Source organism: Eucyclogobius newberryi, unplaced genomic scaffold, assembly GCF_026437365.1.
Source record: "Eucyclogobius newberryi isolate DKJ021-1_F unplaced genomic scaffold, fEucNew1.0.hap1 SCAF_4, whole genome shotgun sequence".
NCBI lineage: Eukaryota > Metazoa > Chordata > Actinopteri > Gobiiformes > Gobiidae > Eucyclogobius > Eucyclogobius newberryi.
The window spans coordinates 29,294,696-29,322,607 of record NW_027316056.1 but is presented as its reverse complement, the minus strand read 5'-3'; the positions used below and the strand labels follow the sequence as shown (position 1 = coordinate 29,322,607).

General features: G+C 40.4%; 1 protein-coding gene across 6 annotated transcripts in view; it reads right to left on the bottom strand.

Annotated features, from left to right (window-relative positions):
- sh3gl2a (SH3 domain containing GRB2 like 2a, endophilin A1) overlaps positions 1-27,912 on the bottom strand; it is a 364,709-nt gene that overhangs the window by 26,842 nt on the left and 309,955 nt on the right. For 3 of the 6 annotated variants that reach the window (XM_072462862.1, XM_072462864.1, XM_072462867.1), the window contains exon 1: positions 21,862-22,085. In XM_072462862.1, coding sequence (XP_072318963.1) covers positions 21,862-21,906 — 45 coding nt within the window. In that variant the 5' untranslated portion in view covers positions 21,907-22,085. Of the gene's footprint in view, positions 1-21,861; positions 22,087-27,912 lie in introns of those variants that run through there. The other 3 variants (XM_072462865.1, XM_072462866.1, XM_072462863.1) reach the window with 2 other exon arrangements.

The following is a 27,912-nucleotide window of genomic DNA, read 5'->3' as shown; positions in this document are numbered from 1 at the left end:
ATCCATGTTATTGTCGCTGTATATTTTATACACCGTGGGTCGATTTACAGATTTTTTTTACCCCCCATTGCTGGATCGGCTTGTCTTTGTGTGAAGATGTATAACACACATCAGATAAAAGACTGAAAACTCACACTCAGTCATGCTTTGTGAGTCATAAATGCAGAACGTGACCGGGAATTCATTAGAGAAACTAGGATCAAAATGATGTATATTTGATGAAAACTACTCTAAAATCTCTTTCCCAATGTAAAGTTCAGAAATAACATCATAGCAAAAACACACTTAAACTGCTGCAAGGTCATTTCACTGCTATTTTTACAAACTTTGCAAATTCTTCATCTAACAAACTCTCGATGTGTGACTGAGTGTGGCTAAAATACTAAAATACAGGAGGAATGCCTTTAAATTACAGACAAAACCCTGTCTCAGTGTCACACGAATCCGCCACTTCATCAAATCATGAAACACTCAGATATAATGACTCGACCTTGAATTATAATAATGACGAGTTGATTCAAAACCGTGCACATGAAGATTTGTATCATTCCAAGGTTACAAAAGGTATCCTTTGTGTTGTATTTCTCATTTGAATAATGCAAGGTGTGCACTTAATCCCCTAATAAATGCAGAGATACATCTTTAATGGAAAAAGAAACGGCATGCTACGTCAGCTTTTGTTGTAACGTAAGGAAATACTGCACCGAATATCAAGTTGGAACGATTGTAATTGTATTTATAGTAATTTGACTGATTTGTAAACAGCCCAAAATGTTATTAGATTTTATGCAGAAAGGAACCAGGAAGACCAATAATACTAATAAATACATACAGAAATGCACAATAGCTAGTCCTGACCAACCGTATAGCTCACAATCTGAAGACGGTCCCTGAGCGTTGCATTGTGGGACCTAAAGTGCAGCTCCTGACAGGTTTAACCCAGCGGCATTGAAGGATGGGTTAAATATAGTGGAGAAATTTCCCATGAGATAAAATAACCTTAACATTAACTCCCAATATTGGTATTGGAGCAGAAAACGCCTGATTGGTGCTTGCTTCCCTTATTTAAGCCCAATTATAGCCGCCCTACGCATAACAAAGAAAGAAATAATATTCCAACTTCATCGAGAATCAAATTTTTGTCCACATTTCATTAACTTGATTTGATCTCTCGATACACCAACTGTATATGACATTATTGTACCATAAGAGCACATTCCAACACCCATTTTAGTAGTCAAATAATCGTTATCTGGACCAAACGCAGACTTCAAAACATGTCCTGTGCTTTGATCAAAGATTTGACGATTCAGACAGCAGGATTTACTTAAAAAAGACACACGAAACATACAAAATGTTATAACTGAAGCATTATCTCAGCTCCATCTGGGTCAAATTTAGTTAAATGCTTATATTTACGTTCTAAACTAACCGGTAAAAAATAAAGAATAATCAAACAGAGATGTCACAGTGTCAAATTTCAGTATTACCATTATTGTGATTAGAAAACCATCTCGTTTTAACGATTATCGAGACTATGATTAAAATAACAGTGAAATCTTTAATTTCATTATTTCAATAATTTCACATTTAGGTCTAGTTTTGGGGCCAAGAGGAAGAAACAATAAATACTTAACTTTGCTTCTAAAATAGTAACAATTATTATACTTTAGTTAGTTCTCACGATTATATTGTGGGATAATCATGACGATCTTTTCACCGAACAAAGACTGACTAGAAAAAAAGAACCATTAGTTGCGACCCCTTATTCTATCACTATCCTTCTATTTAGCACCGTCCAAACACAAATATATTTATGCGATGGCCGTAGATCAGTGTGCATACGTCTCGTTTACATCGTACGCCGACAATACGCCCCATTGCCCGAAATGGCGAGCGGTGAAAGGGACATCGAGGAACGAGAGTGGAAAGTGCACACAGCCGGAATCCACAGCAGCGCCACTTGCTATTCATTACAGCCACCGATGAAGATTAATGCCTGCGACGTGCGGCTGAAGCTACGGGCGCTACATCGACGATAATCAGCCCCGGAAGACTGAGCGCGGCGGAGCGTTTACGCCCGGATCGATGGGCAAACCAAAACACATACTTCAACGTCAAATCCCGAGGCGTCGTTTTCAATCACCGGAGTCCCCAAAAAAAGAAAACGCCCCCGAAATGATGCACGAGCAACGGTGTGAGACAAGCGGGCGCGGTCACGTTGGCCGGCGGCGTTTAGCTCGGAATAGGGGGCACAACGGCGGAGATGACGAGCACAGATCTGGGCGTGGTCGCCATTACGGCAGGGAAGATGTAGCGTAATGGACGTCTGAAATTTAGCTTTTGGATAGCGTCTTTGTCAATAAATGAAGCTGTAAATAACAATACAACTAATCAAAATAAGCATGAATTACATTTAACGTTCTAATTTGATCAAAAGGTGAGAAATGCACTTTATTATGACGCCCTGAAAGAGGATTCAAGGAGGCCATTTTGTGCCGTGTTTCCAGATACAACTGAATCGTTTTCTACAGCAAAGCCCTGTACATATAACATTGACTGATACTGACAATTCAAATGTTGTGCTCTGACTAATGTTAAGCTGTTGTACATGACAACAGACTAATTCACTCATTTCAGTGTAATAAACACCCCAAAACGATTTGTTTATTTAGGTCGTGATTTGTGCAAACTGTTTGTGATAGTTTTTCTTTTCGAACTACTCTCTCTCACTTAAATGAATGAATTAATATATTAATAAATACAACACATTTTTAATAAACATTTTGAATTGTTGCAGGAATATTTGTGTGAGAATGTGAGAATTGCCTTGACCTCGACCATCTGAACATCCCATTGTGTAAAAAGAAGCCACAATCTCCGAAACACTGATAAAATTTGTCAATTGCAGCCGAGGCCATTTGTTTAATGAATTCCCCGCCACCAACTCTGCCAAGGCGGAGTTTGGTGGTGCATGCTGGGAGTAATAATATAGTGTGTAAGCATATAGTGTCTGTATGTTATTTGTGCTTTCATCCCGGTTACATCACATTACAATCTGCTTTAAATCAGAACGTTTTACAGACGGGAGATAATGTTTCATGCGCGATCAGATTTCTGCATTATCCAAGGCCGGCAAACGATGCTGTTACTATGGACGGATCGATGGGGCGTCTATTCCGGGAAACCCAAGACTAGATTAGACAGGATATTGTTCTCTGGATCTTCTTAGACATATTCCAAAACACTGAGACGGAGCGCATTTTCTCTTATTATGATATTTCTTGTTTTTTTATGTGTACAACTTGAGCATACATTAATCCTGCATCTGATTTAAAGAAAATGGCTGTAGAGCATCTAATACTCACTAAAACGATATATCGTGCAAGGGAAATAACAGAGTACCTTATCAAAACCCATTATAGTGGTTTAATACACGACTTAATATAATACAAAACACTTTTATATGACTGTAATGATGATAGGTGTCAATTCAACTCCAATATAAGTGTTTCATTTAGATGCACGCATTAGCACAGGATCAAGGAATTTCCTGGTTGAATAAAGGTCAGTGCATTTGTTTCATTTAATGGTGTGTTTTAATTTAATGGTGATCCCACAGATCTCCAAAGGTTTGTGACATCACAGCTTTAGTTTAATATAGAGTTGGAGCAGGTCAGAACTGTCCAAATGCAGATGAATTGACCTGGTTTGTGGTTGATTTTGCTGTAATTCCTGGGCCTGTCCACAAACTAAAAACTAAAACTGGCATCAACTTCAACATTTCAGCACGAATCACCTGAGAAAGTGGTGCCAGTATTCAGCCCCAGAGACGTGATCGTTGTCGGTTACACGTTGAATACAGCAAAGTGTGGAACAAATAGCCTAAAAAATGTTTAATAATTCATTCAAATACGGTGAACTTCCCATAGTAGGTGTGTGCCAAAATATTGAAATATTGATATACAGTATCAATATCGGCTGCTGTATCGATATATCACCACGAGTCATTTTTGTGACCGCTAAAACAATTTTGTCTCTTGTTTAAAGAACGGAAACTATGACATTTTGACCCTTTCAAGGATTAAAATTGGTACATTTCATTTTGAGTTTGTGCAGGTCGTGGCTTGACAAAGGAATGTTGTTAAAATGTATTACGTTCTTTAAAAAAAAACAGAGCTACGTTGTACAATATCATGAGCAATATATCGATTACTGCACGTATCGCAAAATCGTGCATATCTTCGCATCGAACCGCGGGGAACTCTGTGATCCCAGCGCTACCAAAGAGCTACATCGAGTTACTTATTGCCAACCACCAACTTCCCGTTTAATGCATCTCTTTCCCCCCAAACTGTGCAAAGAAAATCCCATTTTAAAGCGAAACAAGTGAAGCTAATCTGATCGTTCATCGTTGTAGATGTCTCGATATTGCGCAGGCACTTGATCTCATTCCACACCGCCGTTAGCCACAGCCGCCGTTAGCCACAGCCGCCGTTAGCTACAGCCGCCGTTAGCTACAGCCGCCGTTAGCTACAGCCGCCGTTAGCTACAGCCGCCGTTAGCTACAGCCGCCACCGCTCAAGAACAGAGCAGACTATATATTCTCCCATAAAAGAGTCCGTCTTTAGCCGCGGTAAACTGGCAATCAAAAGCGCGCCGCCTAGCAATCATGACATCCCGCTTGATCGCAGGTAATTTCCGACGCCCGGCAACAACTCTGCGACGCCGCGTTATCCACGAACGGCGGGGGGAGAAAAAGAGAAGAGGAGGAAGACCGCGTTGTGTACGGTTTTTTACCCGAGCGCCCGCGGAGGCTGGTGATGAGCCGTTTACCTCCAACCAACATTAGATTAGTCATCGCCGCCGCGCACAGTCAACACGATCATTAGGGATATTGTGTTTATAAATAGCCCAGACGATGGAGTTAAAGTGACTGGTAGCGTGTGGTTTTGAAATGCTGAATAAAAAAGAATGTTTGTTTGTCGCGTTTGCAGTCCGTGCCGCACGTTGCCCAGATTATGTCGTCTGTCTGATTCGGGGCCCAATATGACGATGCAAAGTCACTGCGGCTTAATCCGACCATAATCCCTGAAAAAACGCTCCTGCACGGTCTGTCCTCTCCCAAAGCGAATAACGTGACTTCTGCTCCCAATAGCCCAGGCACAACGGGACAACACTCGCTGCAGGACGCTCAAGGTTACGCGCCGGCAAAGCGGAGCCATCTTGTGAGAGAATGTCAGTGGAATGAGTTTGATCCAGCGTCGCAAAAATGGACGAGTCTTTACTTAACAACAATGGGAACACTTGCCCATGTCATCAATGATTACATCCTTTCTGACAGCGTTTGGATATTTGGCGTCGCTCTGTATTGAATTAAAGTTGTGAGAGTGAACAAGTCGAACAATAACTTTACTTTGGACGCTTGAGCCATTTGTTTGGTCGATATTTGTGACATTTTTGTTGTCGTTTGCCGGTCTGAAGGAGAATTAAGATGTTGACAAGAAGCAGTGGTGGGAGGAGTTTTTAAAAATGTGTTCTCAAATTAAAAGTAAAATGTGCTTAAAATAAAAGTAAAACTGCTGCCAAATGTGTACTGCATGTAAAGTGACATTGTGTAACTTTCTGGAGGTGGAACTTCAACTGCATCATTGGTACAGCATACTGTGGAATAGATTCATGCTAAAGGAACAACATTTCCATGGAAACAGGAGAAGCTCCTCCTCCAGGCCAAGTACGAGTCAATTTCATTGAGATTCAATCCCACTCACAGTTAAGACACAGATGTCTGTGCAATAAAAAACATGAAACAAGCAACAACAAACATGCTTTTACTTTAGTCTATATTTTTGGCTATAAAGTTACACTGTGGAACTCGAAGAAAAGAATAAAAATGACAGCACTAGTTACTTTAACATCAGGACAATTTGACTCCTATGATTTTAATTCAAACTAATTTCAATTACATGAAGAGAATTATACTCAATTAAAGACAAGTACATGTTTAAAAAATGAACAATTACCCTAAAATGTGTGTTTGTAATTAGTTACTTTCACCCGTGACAAGTCGTGCTTGTTATTTACCAAAGTAAATAGAGCTCAGATGATAACTGCAGATATCTGACTTTCAGGGTTCTGTCTCCAGAGGCAGAGCGTGAGGCAGAGCGTAAAGCACACACTGTACTCACACTGTGCGGACCAAACTGAGCAGACTGAATGACGCAGCGTTCTCTTCTATCCGTCCTTTAAAACATCTCATTACAAACTTGGCAAAGTGGTGGTTTGTCACAAAGTCTGAAACTGGAGCCAAAACTGAGCTACGCTCCAAGTAATTTACAGATGGTGGAATGACCCTATATTTGAACTGCATTCAACCATCTTTCAATACTATTTACTTTAGGCGGTGCTCGTCTTGTAAAACAAACTAAAGAAAACCGTCTGCACACATCAAGGTGAACATCAGCGTGATAAGACACCTGCCTCTCCAGCTCCTCCATTTATAGATGAGTTTAAGTAAATAATGAAGCGCATCAAGCTCCGGTTGATCGCAACGAACCGAACTGCTAAAAACAAGACTGCACTCGAGTGAAGGGGGAAAAAGCACTTTACAGAGAGTTGATAGTGGGAATAATAAATCTATAAAAGTTCAGGTGATCCAAACTGGAGATTGGCGATGTTGACTTACCATACACTTTGCACACATTTCACATAACAATATAGCTTTCTCTCTCTTTATCTTTCTCTATTCTTTTTTTTTTTTTTTAAATGGTATAGCATAAAACACATACTTTTGAAGACAAACAACTACAGTAGGTGGTGGTAAATGCACCTTTTCAGTTATCTGCCAACCGCCATTAAAAGTAACAACAACAACAGAATTTGTTTTTCTTTTAGAATATTCCTGTATAAAAAGAATGAAAACATATTTTGTTATTTTAACAGAAATGTTCTTAAACACTAATATATATGTGTATTAACCATTGTAATTTTATATAAGACACTGCAGTCACATTACGGTACCTATCTGTATTGAATTCATCTTGTCCATTTGCTGCACTGCACACCACCATAGTCAGAGCCACATATTGTACATAATACTGTGGCCTTGTATTTGTTTGTTCGACCTGCGTCTGGTAGATCCAAGGCCATTTCTAACAGTCTTTTTTCTTGATTTTTTTATTGCATGTTTCTAGACTCTTGCTGTATTTGAACTTCGCACCTTTGGCACCACTGGAAATTGTGAGATAAAGAAAGGGTCTCGACTTAGCTTAGAAGGCAAGGAAAGGCAAGCACTAACATGTCCGAGATGTACTTTGGTGCTAGGCCATGGAGAGACTTGTACACAAGCAGAGCTGCTTTAAAGTCTCTTCTCTGAGCCACAGGGGGCAGTGCAGAGACCTGAGAACAGGACTAATGTGATCATACTTCCTGGTTCTAGTCAGGACCCGAGCAGCAGCGTTCTGGATGTACTGCAGCTGTTTTACATCTACATAAGTGCAGAAACATCACTTTTACAACATATCTTTGTTCCATTTTTATTGTAAAACTCTCCATTTGCAGCATTTTGACAGAATATTTTGACATTAAACACACTTACATATAAAACATATATTCACTGCCCGTCCAAAAACAAACGTGTCCACTTGGATTCAACTGAGCAAATAAAGATGGTCCTCTCCTCCTCCTGGAGAACTGCTGCAGGTGATGATATTTCAGCTGCAACACGGTATTAAACCAACTGATGTAGTAAAGGAGAACTAAAGTACGACAGATCTGAACCCCAGTGAGAGTGTTTGAGACCAGCTGGAGGAGGCTTTGTGCAGTGGTCACTCTCACAACATCAACACAAGATCTGTGTGAGAAATAATGCAACACTGGAATCAAATCAATCTTGACGTTGCACAAGCTTTAATAACGCCACAGCAAATGTGCTGTAATCAAAGCTCAAGGCGGTCCTATAATATACAACAAAAACAGAGTGTGCCCCTTTTAGACTGGGTTGACTTGTTTTTCTTTTGAATAAATAAGAACGATGATCTGCACAACTCGATAAGCTCCAAAAGACATATTTATTTTGTTCTCACCACAGCGACATTTCGGACACCGCCCTTCAGACATCTGTGCACTCTTGTTTTTTGAACAGGCAGTGTATATTGGCATTGAGACAGCATTAATGAGACTACCGCTCTAGTCTATTTATTTTAATAATCGGATGCTATTGAACAAAAACGAAAATTGGAGAAAAAAAATGCCTTCAGTTACTTCCAACCACAAACAACATGGGTCTAAGAAGTTTAAATATGAACTAAAAGAGCTCGGAAAGAGCGAGTTGTTTTCGAGACCCTCTGACCCGCTCCTCAGCTGTGGCTCCCCATTATCCAGCACGGCGACACGACACGCCCGACCTCTCGCCGCGGACAATCACCTTTACCATAACGGGAACAACACGGCACCTCCTCAAAACCGGTGCACCTATAAATAATCTATATGGTGCTGCTTTGTCCTTCTCTGTAATTACCTGTGTGTGAGATGAACGCTCTGGTCCGCAATAGAGATTCAGCTCGTAGTCGCTTGACCCGTTTGCCCGCAAGAAAGGCCATTTCATTATGTTTTATGGTTGTGGAAGACTCCTCTGATGACGCAAACTGAATCAGCAGGCAGAATATTATGCCAAGGAAGAAAGATATATGACAAAAAGTAAAAAGTACAGTTGATCATTTACTACACAAGGAAATTCAGGCCTCAAAACTCCCGACATGGACACAATAAATGGATATCTTTGTAACGTACAGGTAAAAACGCCATTGCAAAGAAATACATGACAAACTGAAGCAACAATTGTAGTAATCGATATTCGCAAAATGAACTAACTTGACAGATTTTGGACTAAATGAGACGGTTATGTTGGAAATCTTTGGATGTCTTTGTTTGTTTTTGGTGTCTTTGTTCATTCGTTTGCTCACGCTCTGTGTCATGTTCAGCGTTTTATGTATTTTTGGTCACGCAGACGCAGAGATCTTGAAGTACAAGAGTAGAAAAGTAAAACGACTCTTGAAAATAACATTGTTCAAGTAAAACATGTGACAAAATGTAGCTAAACAAATGAAACCATGGACTCCGTAAGCATGAAATGGATCTCTTGAGGCAAACATTGCAGAGTAATTGTCACTTAATACTACCTTCTCCCTGATCAACCAATAAAAACACAACATCTTCAATTCTAGCTTAGGTTGTCATGGTGAACCTGGTGAACCGATCCACTCCACAAAAAGACAAAAAATCTCATTTCGAGCTACAATCCATGTCTCCCGCTGAGAGCGATGCCCAGAATATACAAGACGCCAGCCTTGAATAAAACATCAAGAGGGGCCTGAATATTGATGCAGAGAAACAGCAGGAGAGACGAGGAAGACGAGAGAGGGAAAGAGGGAAGAAGAAGAATGAGTGAGTGAAACGACCAGCCCAGTGTCTGCTCCCTCTGTATAACGTCTGATAATTGGTTTAGCTTCGCCGTCTGACCACAGCACCGGGGCTAAGAATAGGCCAACGCATGTCATTAACCTGAAGAGACAAGCTGATGTCACAGGAGCACCACGGAAACGACCCCGGCCCCCGATTCAGAGTGACGTCTGTGAAACGTCATCATGCTTTTCGGTCCATTTTGTATTAAACTATAACGCACGTAGATAATGAATCACGCCTAAAAATAGTAGCGAGGACCGACTTATTGTTCCCTTCATATTTACATTGTGTGTTTGTGTGTTATATGTTTTGTGTGCAGCACTTTGGTAAAGTTTTGAAGTCGTTTATAGATAAAGTTGGTATGGTAATTATCTTTTATTTTGATCTAAAACTAATTACTTCCTGTTCAAAACTGCAGAACTCATATTGACAAGCAGCGTATTGTCATTTGCATGTTTTTATTGTTGAAAAAAGCCCATGTGACATTCTTAGCGCCGCATGTGTGACAGTATCTGACTTTTTTTTTACAATATACAATTATTATAAATTAAAGGATTACTCAAACATGCATGAATCAATTGAAATTTAACTTTGAATGCGATAACGTGGTGAAAAGCGCATTCAAGTTTCATTTATGTCCCCTTTAAATATACAATTAATATATTGAATGCACAAAAATGCATATACTAGGGAATATTATCATGCTTTTTTTATATTAGAGAAGATGCATACAAATCACTGACCTATACAAAAAAAATGTACTATTCAGACTTTATAACTTTATTTTACAACTCGGCATATAAATGGCACGATCGTAAGCAGAAACTAGTCCCCCGTTTAAAACAATAGCTGCAATCTTCACAATGGAGGCATCTTAATAAAGTCGAGTGTTGAAATGATGGGAATGAGTCCGGTGAATGGACTTCAAAAACACGGAGGAGCACTTATGAATGTCGGTCATCACTGTTGGGTGCGCTCAGTGGACACGTCGACTCAAACGAAACACAACAAGTTTGTGATGAGATTCCGTACTCAAGCAGCACTGCAGGCTGACGTTGCAGATGTTTTATTTACAGAATATCACAAGAATATCACGTTTTTACTGCAGTTCACGTTTGATCATTTCTGATGATAAAATAATCCCTCATCCAGAGTACAAACTGTACTTTTGCACGCATCATGTGCCATCAGGGAGCCCCCAGTGCACTTCTGTCGTCACAGAGGGTCCACAGAGGCACATGGAGGTTTTCCATCACCATGACGATTTAGCAGAAAATAAACCATCTCTTATGCTGAAGAGATTCTACAGGATGCAACTTATTGTTACCCTCGACAACATTAAATGACAAAAATTGATGGTTTGCTCTGTAGGAGAAAGCAGAGACGAACCCTTTCCATGGTAGTAAATACAACTTCAAGCTTTACATATTCAAATAACTATCATCATGTGACGTATGTACATGTTAGACAAACAGGAAGCAGCAGAGCATCAGCACAAAGCTTCCACATCACACAGAACGGGTCAGTGGCCAAAGGGAACGGCTCATGACTCAGACTGGCTAATGGTGGCCTTGAGAGAATCAAAGTGTCCATTAGAAAAGAAACATGTTTTGGCCCCGGACAGAGCAGAGGTGATGTATAAGAACGCCACGCAAACTCATCATGACGTCAACCCTGTGATCAAAAACACTGCTTTATTCACTCACAGGTAATGGAACGATTGGTACGAATAATATCCTAATAAGTACACGTTGTTCTGTACAGAGATTTAACTAAAATGCACAAATCCATTAAACATACCGTGAAGTAGAATCACTTAGAAAACTCATTAGGTATTTGTATTTGTACCTGTCGTACATATATATTATGGTTTTACACCAATCGAGTTGGTATTTATGGAGAAAAGTTAAAAATCTGAAGAAAATGAAAGGACGTGACATCACATTCGTTCACACACATTCCAGTCAAAGTTTATGCATAATTTAGACAAATAAACAACTTTTTTGACTCTCGAAACATTAATTCAACAAAATAAAAGACACCCTCATAGCTTTATTTGTCAAATATAACAAATTGTGACATTAGATGAGTGTTTGCCCAGTGTTTGCAGGCTAATTTCCTAGTGTGACGTCATCAATTAGAAACAGGAAGTGAAATTATAAACCTAAAAAATGTGCTAATTTGTAATAACATTTGTATATTTTTTAGTAACATTAAAAATATATTCATCTTAACTGCATTTTAGTTCAATGTGTCGTCCGACCTTGCACTTTAAAAAGGTAGAAAGTAGAAGTTTTGGGGTCCGGTTCGATCTTCCAGTCCCAAAACAGTAAAACTATGCGCTGACCACTGGAGAAAAGCCAGTGCCGCAGTGATTACATTAAAGTCTCGTCCAAAAGTCGACTCATGAAATAACGGCCGACACAACTGGCCCGTCTCCAGTCCCAGCGCTTGTGCCGCAACGCCGACACCGAGTACCAATTGTCGTTCTCAGCCCGCTAAAATGCCACGGAACAAACGCCACGTACACGTCTCTGCGCGGTAACGGTCATCGTCGGGCTCAAGCATGAATCATTTCCCTGCGAGGGTCAAGCCGCGACGCAGTGAGCCATCTCCTCCGCCACAGAGACTCCGCGGCGCGACTGCAAAACGATCCGAAATGTAAGCGGTACATGATCCAGCTATGCAAACGATGTGCTCTTATCTAATTAGAACATGACAGTGATGCGTTTGCAGGGCTATAATTACTTAATCAGCAGACAAAGGACAATTACGGGGCTGCCACGTGAAGCGCAAACAAACCAACGAGGGGAGCGGGATCGTCAAGATGCTCATTTTGAATAAACGCAGAGCGAATTCTGGACAGTCGAGCGCGGTATAGATGCCATTTTACGTCAGGCGCCACAAGATCTTACGCATGTGTGATTTTGGGAGGTTTTTTCCATGCTTTTACATTTTGCACACACAAAAAACACTTATTTGAGTAGCCAAAGTTTTAAAAAGCGGTGCTACCATGACGGCAACATTTTCAAATCTGATTAAATGAGAAGTTGTTTGACCAAAGTCTTGAACTGAACCGCACCATTTTATCAAAATCTTGTCTCGTTTTCGTGGACCGAATCGTGCGTCTTAGGGAAGTCGTCTCTCGTCCCATCTATGAATACTAGTGAGGTAACGAGCCACTGGATTGGAACCATTTTGCTCATGACGTGATTAATTTAGCCTCAATTCAAACCTGCGTAACGAATGTATGTATACACAGATCTGGGTGATGGATAAAAATAGTCGTTTTGGAAATATTCATAGAGTGTAATATTGTCTATAATTAAAACTAATTAACATGAGCTCAAAAAGAAACAAATGCCGAGTGTGATCTCCCAGACAAGGACGAAAAGTGATATTTTTGCACTTTTTACAGTCCATTTTACAGGCACATTTTAGCACATTCCTGATGCATTGTGAAAAGAGTATCACACTATATCTGTACGAGACCACACAGTAATACTAGAGAAAGTACGTCCATGTTGTTTGAGCTGAAAATGACATTAAACTGCCTACATTTTTTTTTTTTGTCATTGTGATGTCGAAAATTGGTATCGAGCCCAAAAACGATAGAAGGCTCAAACTGCAGAAAACACTGAAATCACAGGCACTCCAGAAACATATAAGTGTACAAAACAAACTAATTCGTAGGACTGCTTTCCTAGCTTTGTGTTTACTGTGGCATTGATTAAATAAGCTTCTGCAATGTCAAAATCTCAATCCAGTGTCCCAAATCCCAAACACGTTCACTGGTTTTCAGATCCAGATCAGTTTCTCCTTCTCCTCAGATATCTTCTCCGCTCGACTCCAATGATTCCAATACACCGACATCTTTTCCATGACCATGGGATTTGTCTTTCCACATGGTCGTTTCAGAAATGACAAGCCACTGGGTTTAAATACCGTGCTGCAGTTGAAAGCTCAAGCCCCATGCAGCAGTTCTCCAGTAGGAGGCTCGTACCAACTGTATTTGCTGTATTTCTTTTGGCCGGGCAGTGCACATTTACAAAGGTGAAAGGTTAATTTGGGAGCTTGACCGTAACGCAACATATTTTTGTGGTCTTATTATTGGTAGAGGCAAATAACGCTTGGTAAAAGACAAATATCGGACCATCTCTTGTATAATTAATTTGCCTTTGAAGATCATGGCCAAGCCCGCACAGGTCTTCATCATGAGCCGGTATTGGTTGTAGTTTAGTTTGAATTATTTGAACGGTGACAACACAAACACACGTGCCGCTCGCTTTAGCCTCCTGTTAGCCTCCTTCATTTCACATTGCCTCCGCCCCTCTTCCGTCCACCTATCCCTTATCGCTGCTGCTGCTGCTGCTGCTGCTTCTTCTCCACCTCTTCTTCTGCCTTCCCTCCTCTCCCCCCCTTCCCTCTCCTCGTCCCTCCTCCCCCCATCTGCTCGCTCCCAGCTGGATCTCTCTCTTCTTTACGCTGCAGTGCAGAACGGCCCGTGCGGATGACTCACACACTCACAATCTGGCGCTCTAAGCCCTGCAGGTGTCCAGCACGTTGACGAGGTTCAGGTTTCCGAAGACACGTAGAAAAAAAAAAAAAACGTTGTGAATGAAAACAGTCGGTCTTCTCCGTTTTATTTCGTTTTTTCTTTATTGCCTCGTGTATGAATTTATTGTGCTGTACCAATAAACCTGCCTGACACATTTACACAGGGCGAGAGCTCGGTACGTTGTCCAATAAGAAGCGTTCCCATTGGCCGCTCTGAACTTAAATGAATAAATAAAAAAGGCACACACTGTCCTACAACAGTAAACCGTGAAATAGTAGGCAAATTAAACAAAGACACTGAATTTACTTAAGACATTTTGAATATGGTGTAAAATACATGGTCTAAGGATACATTTTGCCCTCCATTGTATTTGTTTTTTCCACATGTTTTTTATTAGGGGCAAAGTAGTAAATATTAGCACAAGATGTATCATAGATGTGCCGATATTTGATTGAATTTGGCGGATTTGTCTCGGTTAAGTTTTTATTTAGACCGAGTTTGACTTATACATTAAGGCGTTAACACATATAGAACTGAAATTGTTGAGTGTAAAGTATACTCCAGTATCAGCAAAAACATTTACATTGCAGTACACTTAGCAGCCCTAATGCCTGCTACAGAATGTCTTCTTGTAACACTACTTCTTTTCTTTTTTAAAATTATTTTTCTACTAAAAAATACACAGATCAATCAAAACGTATGTATAAATAAAGATACAATAACCAAACTATTGGACAGAAATGAATAAGGCCCTGCAGACTACAACACAAGCATCCCATTTGACTATGTATTTGGGTCTCAGAACGCCATAGACAATAAGAATGGATATTATCTCTGGAACATACTTCTGGCACCAACAATAAAGGACTGGATCGACATCAGAATGGACATAAGGAAAATGGAAAAAAAATCACATACGGACTGAACTTGGAAAAAGGACAAATTTGACAATAACTGGGTTTAATGGGACTCAAACCTTGGACATGGAATGCTTTAACCTTGCTCTTTAATTTCTTAAAACAGCAATCTCAAATAATAGACGTTTTTTCTCTGGTTCCGCCTTGTCTGTACCTTTTTTGTCGTTTTTCCTTCTGCCATTGCTGTGGTTGTCATGGTTATTGTAACACTACTTTCAGGTACAGCGAGTAGCACAAAACTGGAATAAAAGCAGAAGAGCGTCGCGTCTCCCTGATGTAGATAAACCCGAGTCTGAATCAGTATTTGACAGGAGCTGGTACAGTACCGACACATTAGCATTCAGAGTGCAGCCAGGGAACCTCCAGCCAGACCAGCGCAGACTGTCAAATGAAGGATTACACTCGGAACAAGCGCGATAGCCCCGTCCACGTCAAGATGGCTGCTCTTAATTATACGATAGGAAAAGTGCAGGGTGAAATTACACCGCGCGGCTCCTGCAGTGCTGTTCTTCATTTGCATTACCTCATAACAGGCGATTTATGCCACTACAAGCTGGCACAAACAGTTATGTAAAGATATTGGCACTGGCAGGGTACATTTTATACTCGTCACTCCATGTCACAGGCTTTTGGTGTGAAAATATGCAGATTTTGTAATGTTATTGGATGCACTGCACGGTAATAGACTTTTTTGAAAATACTACAAGACAAATTAGATTAATAAATTCCTCCATTTTTATAGATTTAATGATATTAACTTTAAATCTTAAGTGTGTTCAATGCGCTCGTACACGTTTCCCCGACAAGTGGCTCACATATTGTACCTTTCTGTGAGTTACAATACCTATACTTATCATTCTTATTCATTTAATCCTTTTGTTCTCGTTAGTTGTGCTGATGCTCGTCCTTCTCGGAGAAAATCATTGTTTGAAGTTATGATTTAGATAAGTGCCCAGTGCCGTATATATAAAAATGTTTTACGATATATTATTCATTTACACAATTATTCACGATTACCGAGATCATGACCAAACAACAACAGTGAAGCTTTTTACGGAATCAAACTTTATGAATGACAAAGTGAACATGACAAAAACAACCGGATATAAAAGTGCATTGTTAATGTGTGTATTTTAATAAACGTGACATCCCTAGTCGTCAATAACCTACATGTTTTGCAGATTTAAAACGGTCACCTTTAAATCACAGGTATATTAGATTATGTTTTACACAAATGAGAATATTCAAACGTTGCTGCTCCTGCGACACTACATTTCACAAACATCACATAAACTAAAGCTCATTCCGGGACATTCCTCCGCCTCAATAATCCTGCAGAACTGAAGTCAGCTCACGACATGACAAAACGAACACGCACGTAAAAAGCTTAGATCTGCAAGTGCATTTTCAGCATAGTTTCGACAGCGACGAGAAGCGGGAGAATGGTTTGTTCCGGAAAAGCTCGAGGACTGAAATCCCCACAGACTCTTCACGCCTTGCTTTTCATCCGCACTGGCACAGTCTACTCGAGTTCTCTGCCAACCGCTCGTCTCCGTCGCCCCCCCCACATCACACGGCCGGCGCTCATGAACGTGCCCGTGTGCTTCTGCCTTCATCCTCCACATAAAAAGGTCTTTCCACACTGTTTTTTTGCATAAATCTGGCTTCACGAATTGATTTGAACATTACTAATTAGGGCCGAACAGTTTGGGAAAATTGTCAAATTGCTATTTTTCTGATAAGCATCACCGTTTACGTTTGCACTTTAATAGTACCATTCTGTTCAAAGTGGGCATTCTAAAATACGTTCAGGAGCTTTAGCATTTGAGATAAGACTGAAATATGAATATATGCATTTCAAAACAAGTCCGTAGAGGTGCAAACTGCTCTTGGTTATAGTTGTGATTTTGATTTGATTGTGATATATATCGTGCAGCCGTGAGATGATTGTCAATCTCATAATAGCACAGACGCCTTTATTGTATCCATGTTTACAGTTTATTATAAAATCAAGAAGAAATCATCTTAAAACCAGTATTTTGCATATCATTATCATTACTTGGCTGTCGAGCTACAATTGAACTAACTTGATTGAAAAACACAACTGAGCCTAACGTAATGATGTATATTTGTGATGAATTGAGGAGAATGTGGGTTGCAGTTATTATTTTAGCCCATTTTAACTGCTCTACACTATCACAGTAAAGGGCTGAACGATTTTGTCTAAACATGTCTAATTACTAATTTTCTGACAAATGTTTAGACTAGATTTGCACTTTATATTGAAATAGTTGGATTCTGTTAAACGTTCACATTTTAAATCATGTTTAGGAGCATTAACCTTTGAGACAAGACTAAAAATCTTTTGAAATGCAAGTGATTCTTGCATTTGTTGAGCAGTTCATGTTTGAAGAGGTCTAAACTACAGTTAGCAAGATAATTTGTCATTTGCAAAGGTCTTAATAACAATAAATACATTAAATTAAAATCGCAATTTCAGTTAAAATATGATTCATATTGCTGCCCTACTGTAAAGACACCCAAAAGACATCCAAAAGTAGTTGAAAACGCTAAAATAGTATATCATATGACCTTTAATCAGATTGCTTAACAATTTGTATACGAGATAATTATTCAGTATACATTAAATAAACACTTTTACCCATCATGCCCTGCTCTTCCCCCTGTTCAAAATGGCTCCCGCTCAAAATGCAGCACCACGAGCCACAGCGTCCTTGGCGACGGGATCTAGAGGGATGTCTCTGTCACTGCGAGTGAGAAATAAATTGCCACCTCCTGTACGTGCGAGGGGGCTCGGGCGCGCTCGAGACTCGCCAAAGCCCACCAACTCCACGGCGGGCGCGAGGAGACGCATCAGACGAAGCGACTACCGAACGCGCCGCACTGCAAAGCCAAAGCGGCGTTTTTAAGGATCAGCAATCTGTCCCCGTTTACATAAAACTGTTCATGTCACTAACGCGTCGGACACCGGGCAAAGCTTCCACAGAGCCGTAATTGTCAAGGTCAGCGAGTTCGTTACGTCTACAGTTGATAGATCGATGCGATAAAAGAGTTATCAATGCGACAGAAAGGAGAGAGTTTCACTGTGTTGTGTTTAGAAGCGCGGAGGAAAAATCTCACTGTATTCAGTCTTGCATAACCAGGGTTCAGAAAATGTATGATTTGGCTTGTTGTATCAGCACAGACACCGCCGCCGGAATGTGAAACGCCTACACTTTTAGAAACGGCAAAAAGATCTACGAAGAACAAGCGTATTAGTAACGAACTATGTCAATACAGAGGTGAATACAAACAGTCTTATCAGAACTTTTTGCTTCTTATAATTTAAAAAGGCATGATATTCTCTCTTTTGTATCCCAACACTCAATAACTGGCACTATTCGAGATTTTTACGTGGAAGACATGTTTGTAGAGGTCTAAACTTGATTTTTAACATAACAAGACGAGGGAATTTGTTGAAAAGGAAAGTTATTTTGGCTAAATACAACTGCTGTCCTTGCGATGCCAATTGCAACTATTCAAAATTGGGATTTGTATTTGATTTCGATACACCTTGCAGCCCTAGTGGTCATATTAATCTTACGGTTTATGGTGGCAACAAACAATAGCACCACTTTCTAAAGCTATCATGGTACAACTTATTACACTTTGGTTTGTTTTGTGGACAGAGAAGACGTTGAACTTTGTCCCAGTTTTAGTTTTACGTGAACAGGCCCAGAAATGACAGCGAAACGAGCCACAAACCAGGCCAATGAATCTGCAATCTGACAGTTCTAATATGTTTGAACGTTGTGTATTTATCTGTAAAATGTGCCTTCTCAAAATGTTCTGCACAACCAAATGTTTTCTTAATCTTTACACCGTTCTACAATGCATCCTTTGGGGTGAAATAAAAAACAATTGCTAATAAGTTGGACAAAGAAATGACAATCGCTCCCTAGGGACGCATTTGTCTGAGAATAAAGCAAGTTTGTGGCCCGTATTAGTCAAAGATAGGACGGCATTGGAAATAAAACACTGGTGCTTCTTCAACCGTGATCAAAATCTGCCCAACTTTAATCTCGTGACCCCGCTCCTTCTGCCACAAGGCGGGGGTCCCACGCTCAACCTCAATAGCAGCACGTCTCATTTTCCGTAGCCAGATTGCCACGTCTGCTGTGCGAGTCTGGGTTGGGATTATCGAAACGTGCCAGGGGAGCAGAGGGTTCAGGAGGGGCCTTCTGTTGTTCCTCCGCTGGGAACAGGAACTGGACTGTTTTTAGCGGTGATGGGGACAAGACAAGCCGATTCGCCGAGGGATTAATGCTGGAAATGTGCAAATGTTGACAGATCAACGGCGCGTTAGTGACAGTCACACCTCCAGAGTGTTTATTTACAGGGGGAATTGGGGGCGTCCAGTGCCAAACAGAAAAAGGGGCCAAGGAAACGAGTGACAAAATGGACACGTTGCGAGCATTTGACACATTCTGTGCAGACACTATGCCCACGTTTACTGTTGTATTTGATATTTTAAACGACAGAGGACGTTAACATTAGATTTGGTGTGTAAAAAATGTATGCCAAGATTTATTAAAACTAGCTATTAACTTGAGAAAGAATTGTTATTGACCTAAAACAAAGACGTTTCCTGGATAGTTTTAGAATGGTTTTGACATTCATGTTGTTCTGCTCTTTAAGCCCCTGGTTCTCTTTGCCCTTCTCTCTCTCTCTAGTGTCTCTTTGCACTTTGAGAACAATAAATACAAGGTCAGGACAAATAATCTGAGGCCATGTGTATTTACAATGTTTGTAGCAAAGAGAATTTTCTTTATTTCAGAGAAACTGTGAAGTTGGGGCCATTATTTAAAATAATTCAATATTTTTATTTTATTTTTTTCGATCATAATCCTTTGGTCCGTGCAAATCCTCAACTCGTGTTTCAAAGGAAAGCCAACATTGCTAAAAAATCAATTGTAAATTGTTTAAAAAAATATCAAATCCGCCTGAAAGCAAATTACAGAAGTTTTCCGGGGAAGAACCCCCGAACCCCCACACTTACAATGCATCTACATCAATTAAAAATGTACAATTTCTTCACAACGGTTTATTGCAAACAGCTTTCTTAGTTCTTTAATTTTATTTTATTAATCAATTTGTCTCATCATTTGTTTTGTATTAAAATAACCTTCTTTCTGACTTTCATATGGCTTGAAATGGGCCAATCCGGTTCTTTAGGGGTTTTAGGTTGCAGACCCCTGACTGAATATAACTACTGTGCTTCTCTTAGTTTCATTTACTAATACCACCCTATGATCTCCAATATTGTAATTATCACTTGAAACCACATTTTGCCTTCAAACATATTCATTACTTGCAGAGACAAAGAAATTATAAATAGTTTGGACGTCTTGCTGAAGAGCAACATAAAGAACAGTTATGAACACCAAATGCTAATTCAAGTAACTTATGACCTTCAATTAGCAGTAAATATCTGTGTGACTCAGGTCTGACGGGCCATTAACCGCACGAGGCATCCAGTGACCCTCACCTTCATTACGGTCACTATCAGGCCAGTGCCCCCCCCCACATCATTATATGTGGTAAACTGGGAAGGGAAAGACGTGAATGAAAATATATAGAGGCCAAACATTGACTGTATCATGAGTCGTCTAATCGCTCACAATCACATGTGCATTGTATCTTTATGATCACCACCTTAAACTTGCAATCAACCAATAAAAAAATTAATGAAAATGAATAAAAAAGTCGCACGTTCACATATTTTGGAGTCGGTGTAAAGCTCAGACAAAGAGGAATCATTGCCAAATTAGTTGACACTTGATTGACATTGATTGACATTGATTGATTGGTCAGGATTGCTCAATTGACTTTTCTTCATCTTCATATTACAGCAATGAATCAGAATGTAAGATGTTTTATGCTGTGTGTAACAAAAAAAAAACACACAATTCCTCTTGTTTATGAGTCAGCCTCGTCTTTTGCATATTTTGTTTACAAAGGAAAACAACATTCATTACCAATCACACAAAACGATCGTGTCCCACAGCAATAATTGTCCACACATCAAAAGATAACGGGCCTCATTACAAATCAGCCCGTGCCCTTCTCACGTGACATCAGCTTCAAAGTAAATATAACGCGCACGAGGCACGTTTCAGAGCCACTGCACCCCTTGAACTCCATCCACGAGCAAATGTCCCGCAGCGAAAACCGGGACCAGCGCCACAGCCACAGCCGCCGCGTCCGGTCCCGGGTCTTGTGTTCAGGGGACGAGTGCAAAGCGTGTTAACGAGTAAATTCACACCGGCGACTGAGCGATGAGCGCGTTTAGAGGGCGCCGGGGTCGTTGCGTGTGCAGATGGGAGAGAAGCGGATTTCCGATTGCATAACCGCCCCCCCGCGTCGGAGTTCCCACCGCGCTTGGCTGAAACGCGCGCGCGGCGGTTCTCCGGGTCGTGACGATGCGGGCTACACCTGCGCATTCCCGCACGGCACGACGCGGCGGGGGAAGAAGCGGCAGCTAGCAACGCGAGCTCTCCACAACGCGCGGGGAGATGTGCACGGAATGTCATCTGAAGGGTAACGGGCAGGACTCGACACGCCTCGTGTTCTGCTGCACGCGCGCCCACAGCCGCAGCGTCACACACTCGCCCGTAAAAAAACAACACGATTCCATTTTTACGCACGAGTGGACAGCGTTGACGTTGCGTGAATAATATATTTTGGCGCAGTGCTGCACCACGACAGGAAAGTCAGATTAAGAACGCGGTGACAGCAAAAAGGAGAGGTGCAACCGAGGAGGGGGAAACAACGACGCGACCGCCACACACTGCACCATATTATTACAGCCAGTTTGATTAAAACACGCGAAGAAGAGAGCGGTGTAATGCGTCTTCTTCTTACCTGAGTGGCTTTGTGGAATTGCTTCTTAAACCCCGCTACAGACATGATTGCTACGCGGTGGTGGTCGTCCTAACGTGCGCGGTTCCGGTCCAAACGGGAGCTTCTTGTTGGGGGTTGCGGGTGTCGCGGTGCGCCGTGGATAACCTCGAGTCTAAACGCTGGTGACTACCCGAGGGATCTCCTGTGAGCAAAAGAGGCTGACTAAAGCTGTGCGCACGCGATTGGATGTCACGGGCACATGGCTGCGTGACCGTGATGACGCAGCGGCCGCCCACTCACTGTACGCCGGATACGGGAGCATACCTTTTACGCGTACGTCGTGCCAGTGCAATATATAGTCAGTAATTATAGCGTTTTTACCAGATGTATTGGGTGGAATTAAATTATAGTTTGGTGTTTGGTTCGAATGTTAGAGGTTATTGACAGAAAGCATCGCGCCCGCGTCTGATCTTCGCGTGTGAAGACGGACTGGGCAGTTCAGCACCATGGACAGCGCTCCCACTATGAAAGACGCCTTGAGATGCTGCAAGACAAAAGCACTTATGGAAGAGCAGGGGAGATGCTTAAAGCTATACATGCTGTAAATCAGTGGGTCACAGCCTTTTTGTCTTGGATACTAAGCTTAAGGAAACAACTATTGGTTACACTAGAGTAGTGTAATGTCAATTGTTTCACTGATAACATTTTATAACATACGAAGTAGTTTTGTTTATTTATTACAATATTATTCAATTACACCTTATTTTACAATCTGGATAAATCCCAAGTGCTCATCTACTCCCAGGTGTACCCCAACGTAATAACAAAAAGACATTAAAAGACATTTAGAAGGGTAACAAAGTAAAAGTTTATGGCCCAAGTATTAAGTAGGTAGTAGAATATAAACAGAATATTTACAAACAAAATATATTTGGTATGACATACATGTTCTACTGTAGTTAGGTCTGTGTGGAAGACACAGGCTTCTCTTGCAGAATATAGATCTATAGGACATTCTTCCCTTAGATTATAGAGTGGTTCTGGAACAGATACTGTTTTGCTTTCGAAGTGCCGTCAGATCTAAACCCAGACAATATCAAACTTATTTTAGGGCTGGAAAACATGATCAAACTTTTAACTGAAACCGGTCTGAAATGAGACATGGATTGTGTAGTTCTAAATAATATAAAGTATAAAGTCCAGCTTCTCAGACATTCTCCTTCAGATTGAAAATAACTATTGGTGATAGAAATTGAAACGTCTTGACTTTAAAACATTGTCCTGATGAAACTTTTTCTATGACAGCTCACTCCTGGACAAATGAGGGATTAAACAAATCTGTGTACTGGTCATCTCTAAAAATCGACAGATGGCCCTGCGTACCACAGTTTGAGACACATCTACAGAGCCTTCTAGAAAGGACTATGCACACATGGTCTTTGTGTAGGCCACTACAGAGAGCCCAGGCACAGCCTACAGTCTACAGTCCAAACCATTCTCTACAGCCAAGATGACAATCAAGTCTAAAGATCAGACCAAGTCAAGATTCTTTTTGGAGTATTCATACAAAGCCTGTAACAATTGTTACAATTATTGACCTTTATTTATAATAGGTGACAAAGAAAGGAATTTCTTATCGGTGTACAATAAAATGTCACATAATTTGCATAGAATTTCTGTTACTATTAATAAGCATTCTCAAAGTCTGAATTTCATGTTCATGCCATGTTTTTTCTGGACAATCCATGTCAAATTGACACTTCTAAGTCATATTTCAGTGTGGCATTTACAGCCCCCAAGGGAACACCTGTCCTTTCACTACAAGACAAACTTCTGAGGTGAACAAAGCATTGCAGTGACTCATAACGCCATCTAGTGGTAAAATGTAGACTGTAGACCAGGAGTGGGCAATTATTTTCCTCCGAGGGCCATATTCGAATCCAAGCAAGTAGGGGAGGGCCGGTCCGCGATCATTGGTGTGAAAATAAATAAATAAAAATTAAACATCAAATAAAATATAACTTTTCTGTCAAATATAGGCTATTGAATCTATTATTGAATTAATTTCATATCATCTTTATTAAGGATACAAGTGCAGACAGATGTTACAGACAGTTAAAAAATAGAAACCAAAATCTTTCTAGGGGCCGGATTAAAAAACATCTTTCCCTTGGGGCCACAAATGCCCAGGTCTGGCCTAAGGGCAAAAAAAATAAAAAAATATTACTTGGCATGTTTGGCGGGCCGGATTATAAAGACAAACGGGCCGTATGTGGCCCCCGGGCCGTAGTTTGCCCAGGTCTGCTGTAGACAGATATGTGGTTACTCCATCTGCAGTTTCATCTTGAATCCTTGCTCCAGTTATGATGGGTGTGTTGGTATTTGGTGACAGTTTCCTGGTTGTGTTTGAGAGTCACCTCTGTCTGCTCACCAGCGCTGCGATGACAGATGGCAGCATGACAATGGAACTCCACAGAGTATTACATAATTAGAACATTAAAGCTAGCTGCATGAGCACACATAAGCATGACACATTATGAATGTCACCACATTTTACATAACTGGAAAAAAACATCTTGGATATAATATTCCTCATACATTTGCTGACTGAAGCTAATAGTCCAGCATAAATTTAGTTTAGATCTTTTCTGCATAATTTGTTGCTTGATGTTGTTTAAAATGACTGGTTTGGAATGGTTTATTATTGTTCTGTGAAGCGTCTGATTAGCCTGAAAAGTGCTATAAATAATGTTTGATTATAAATGACTTTGAGGACAGGACAAAAACAATTTAACATATTAATTTCAGTTTATGGTTTTCCTAAAACAATGAGCAGCATTTATACTGCACAGACATTGGCCTGTGCCTGGATGTAGGCGTGTTTGTCTCCTTCACACACTTCTTACCTTCAGCCCACATCTTACCAATTATCAACAGAAGGAGGCAATATTTAACATACAACATATGCTTCTCATATACATCCCAGAGAAAATTATGGCATTAAATGACTTGGAGCACCTACATATTAACCTTCTGATTCCTTAACAAGGTCTCAACGGTTTTTTAAGGACTTCTGTCTGTAACTCTGGTGCCATCATGTGGATTATATCTGAAAATACATTGGAACATAAAGTAAAATAGTATACCTGGAACACAGTTCATTGGAACTAGTTTTAAGTGCTTGGTATGTTCATGCAGCTAATAATGTAAATTAAAAATGTCAATTGCTACATTGAATAAATTAAATTGACAGATGACAGACTATTTTGAACAATAAATAAAATACTGTTATGACTTAGATTTGTTATAATTAGTAAGATGTCGTATATTTGATCATTAGAGTAGTTAAAAACAGAACTGGTGAAAAGTCTCTTCTGTTGTATTCTGTTGACTGAAGCTCCGTCTTTGCTGCCATCTACTGGGTAATCTGATGAACAGCAAGACTTTAAGAAAAGTCAAACATTAGATAAACCTCAAAGGTTAAATATATAGATATTAATATTATAATATTAATAACTATATATGTATGTATGTATGTATATTTATACATATATATATATATATATATATATAAAATATATAATTAATATACACAATAATAATACATTTTATTTCACGCATTCTGTATGTATAAGTGAATATCATCTATTTAAATCTGTGAGTGTAGGAAAAAATATTTGTGTTAAAAAACATTGCCCCAGAATGGTGCTGATATGCATGGTTATTGTACAATTCGATTTATAATCTTGTTTAAAGTTACCCAGAGGGTAAGCCCATAGTGTAACGGTGCACTTACATCCATGTACTGCTACCTAAAATAAAATATTCATAAACAGGACTTGCATTTGTTGTTGCATTTTATTGCAAGATCAAATCTATTGTTGGACATTGTCTTGTACCAATGGCACCACCATTTTTTGGTATTTGTCACTCACTGTTATGTGTAGATGCACAGGAAGATACCAGCGTAATGATGACTGGAAGAAATAACAAAAATATTTTGTAAGGGAAAGTTCAGGCAAGGCAAGTTTGTAGAACACAATCTGTACAAAGTAATTCCAAGTGCTACACAACAGACACATTGGCATTCCAATCACAAGTAGGAAAAATACAAACAAAATTACATTAAAAAACAAGATTGCAGATTAAATCTTTTCAGTCATGCACAGCTAAACTGAACTGCTTTTATTCTAAATTTGAACATTGTCAGAGTAGAACCTGTCTCACCTCATCTTCATGAAGACTGTTACAGATTTTAGCTGCATAAAACTGAAACACAAATTCCCCATGTTTAGTCCTGACTCTGGCACCAGCAGGAGGCCGGTCCATGTTTAGTCCTGACTCTGGCACCAGCAGGAGGCCGGGTCATGTTTAGTCCTGACTCTGGGCACCAGCAGGAGGCCGGTCCCTGAGGTCCTCAGAGTCTGAGTTGGTTCATATGGCACTAACATATCCAAGATGTACTTTGGTGCTAGGCCATGGAGAGACTTGTACACAAGCAGAGCTGCTTCAAAGTCTATTCTCTGAGCCGCAGGAGCCAGTGCAGAGACCTGAGAACAGGACTAATGTGACGGTACTTCCTGGTTCTAGTCAGGACCCGAGCAGCAGCGTTCTGGATGTACTGCAGCTGTTTTACAGCTTGTTTGGAGAGACCAGTGAGCAGTTACATTAGTCGAATCTACTGGAGACAAACACATGGATAAGTCTCTCCAAGTCTGGTTTTAATTTTGATTTTGGCAATGTTTTTTAGATGGTAAAAAGCTGCTGATGTAGGTTTTAGAGCGAGACTCTGGAGGTGACCGCTAACACTTTCTCTTTGTTTCTGTGGGCCAAAAACGATTATTTCAGTCTTGTCTGAGTTCAGCTGGAGAAAGTTGTTTTGCATCCACAAACTGATCTGTTGGATGCAGTGACAGAGTGAATCCACTGGTCCATAGTCACCTGCCGACAGTGAAACAGATCTAGATAGTGTCGACACATTTTCGCTCCGTATCAGCTGACCTAACGGCAGCATGTAGAGGTTGAACAGAGGAGGTCCCAGGATTTATCCTTGTGGCACCCCACAGGTCATGTTCACTAATTTCAACAAAATACTTCCTGTCTTCTTGGTATGACTTTAACCAGTTTAGGGCAGTGGCAGTGATGCCCACCCAGTCCTCTAGTCTCTGTAAAAGGATCCCATGAGCAACAGTGTCAAAAGCAGCACTCAGATCTAACAGGTTAAGACTGTGTGATAAGAGCAGTTTCAGAGCTGTGATGAGATCTAAAACCTGACTGTAAAAAGGTAATTGTTTAAAGGGGACATATTATGCTAAATCAACTTGAATGATCTTTAAACCTTGTTGTAAACAACATGGATTCCTTCTCATTAGTTTACACAAAGTTGCATTTTGATTGATTCATGCATGTTTGAGTAATCCTGTATTGCCCTGCAGGCTTGTGTGTTCACCTACCCCCCGTCTCCGCCCACTGTTCTGTATTTAGCTGTGATTATTTGAGAAACATGTAGGGTTCTAAAATGTCACATAGCCACAAAAACAAAACCTGTAAATGAAAATACGCTGTGAAATGTCACTATAAAGAGTGAGGGCTTATCAGTCAATGGACCTGCTTCTATTACTAAACCGTTGTAGATCAATATTGTATTTTGCAATGAACACAGTGTAAAATTATGACCTACTTATGTTATAGTTCAATACTAAGTACTAGAAAAAAGCATAATATGTTTCCTTTAAAAAAGCCAAAGGGTGGAATCGTTTGACTCCTCATAGACTGCACTGCCTTGTATCTCATTACTAATATAAAGTAATGCCCTATGGCGGTACAACAGTGGTCATTTGTCCCACATATGTCGTCCGTGGCCCCCTGCAGACGCTGGGGCTGTAGCTGTGAGTTGGTTCTGGCTCTGGCTCTCGCCGCTCCACTCAAACATGCTAATGTACCTGCTTGGCACTCTAATTGGTCCCAGCGATGCTCTCCCTGCTCCACCTGTGTTCACGGGACGCCGCCGGTCTGTCCGTGAGCCAGACCCCCGCCACAGCACGCTAATATTATGCAAACAAACACTTCGGC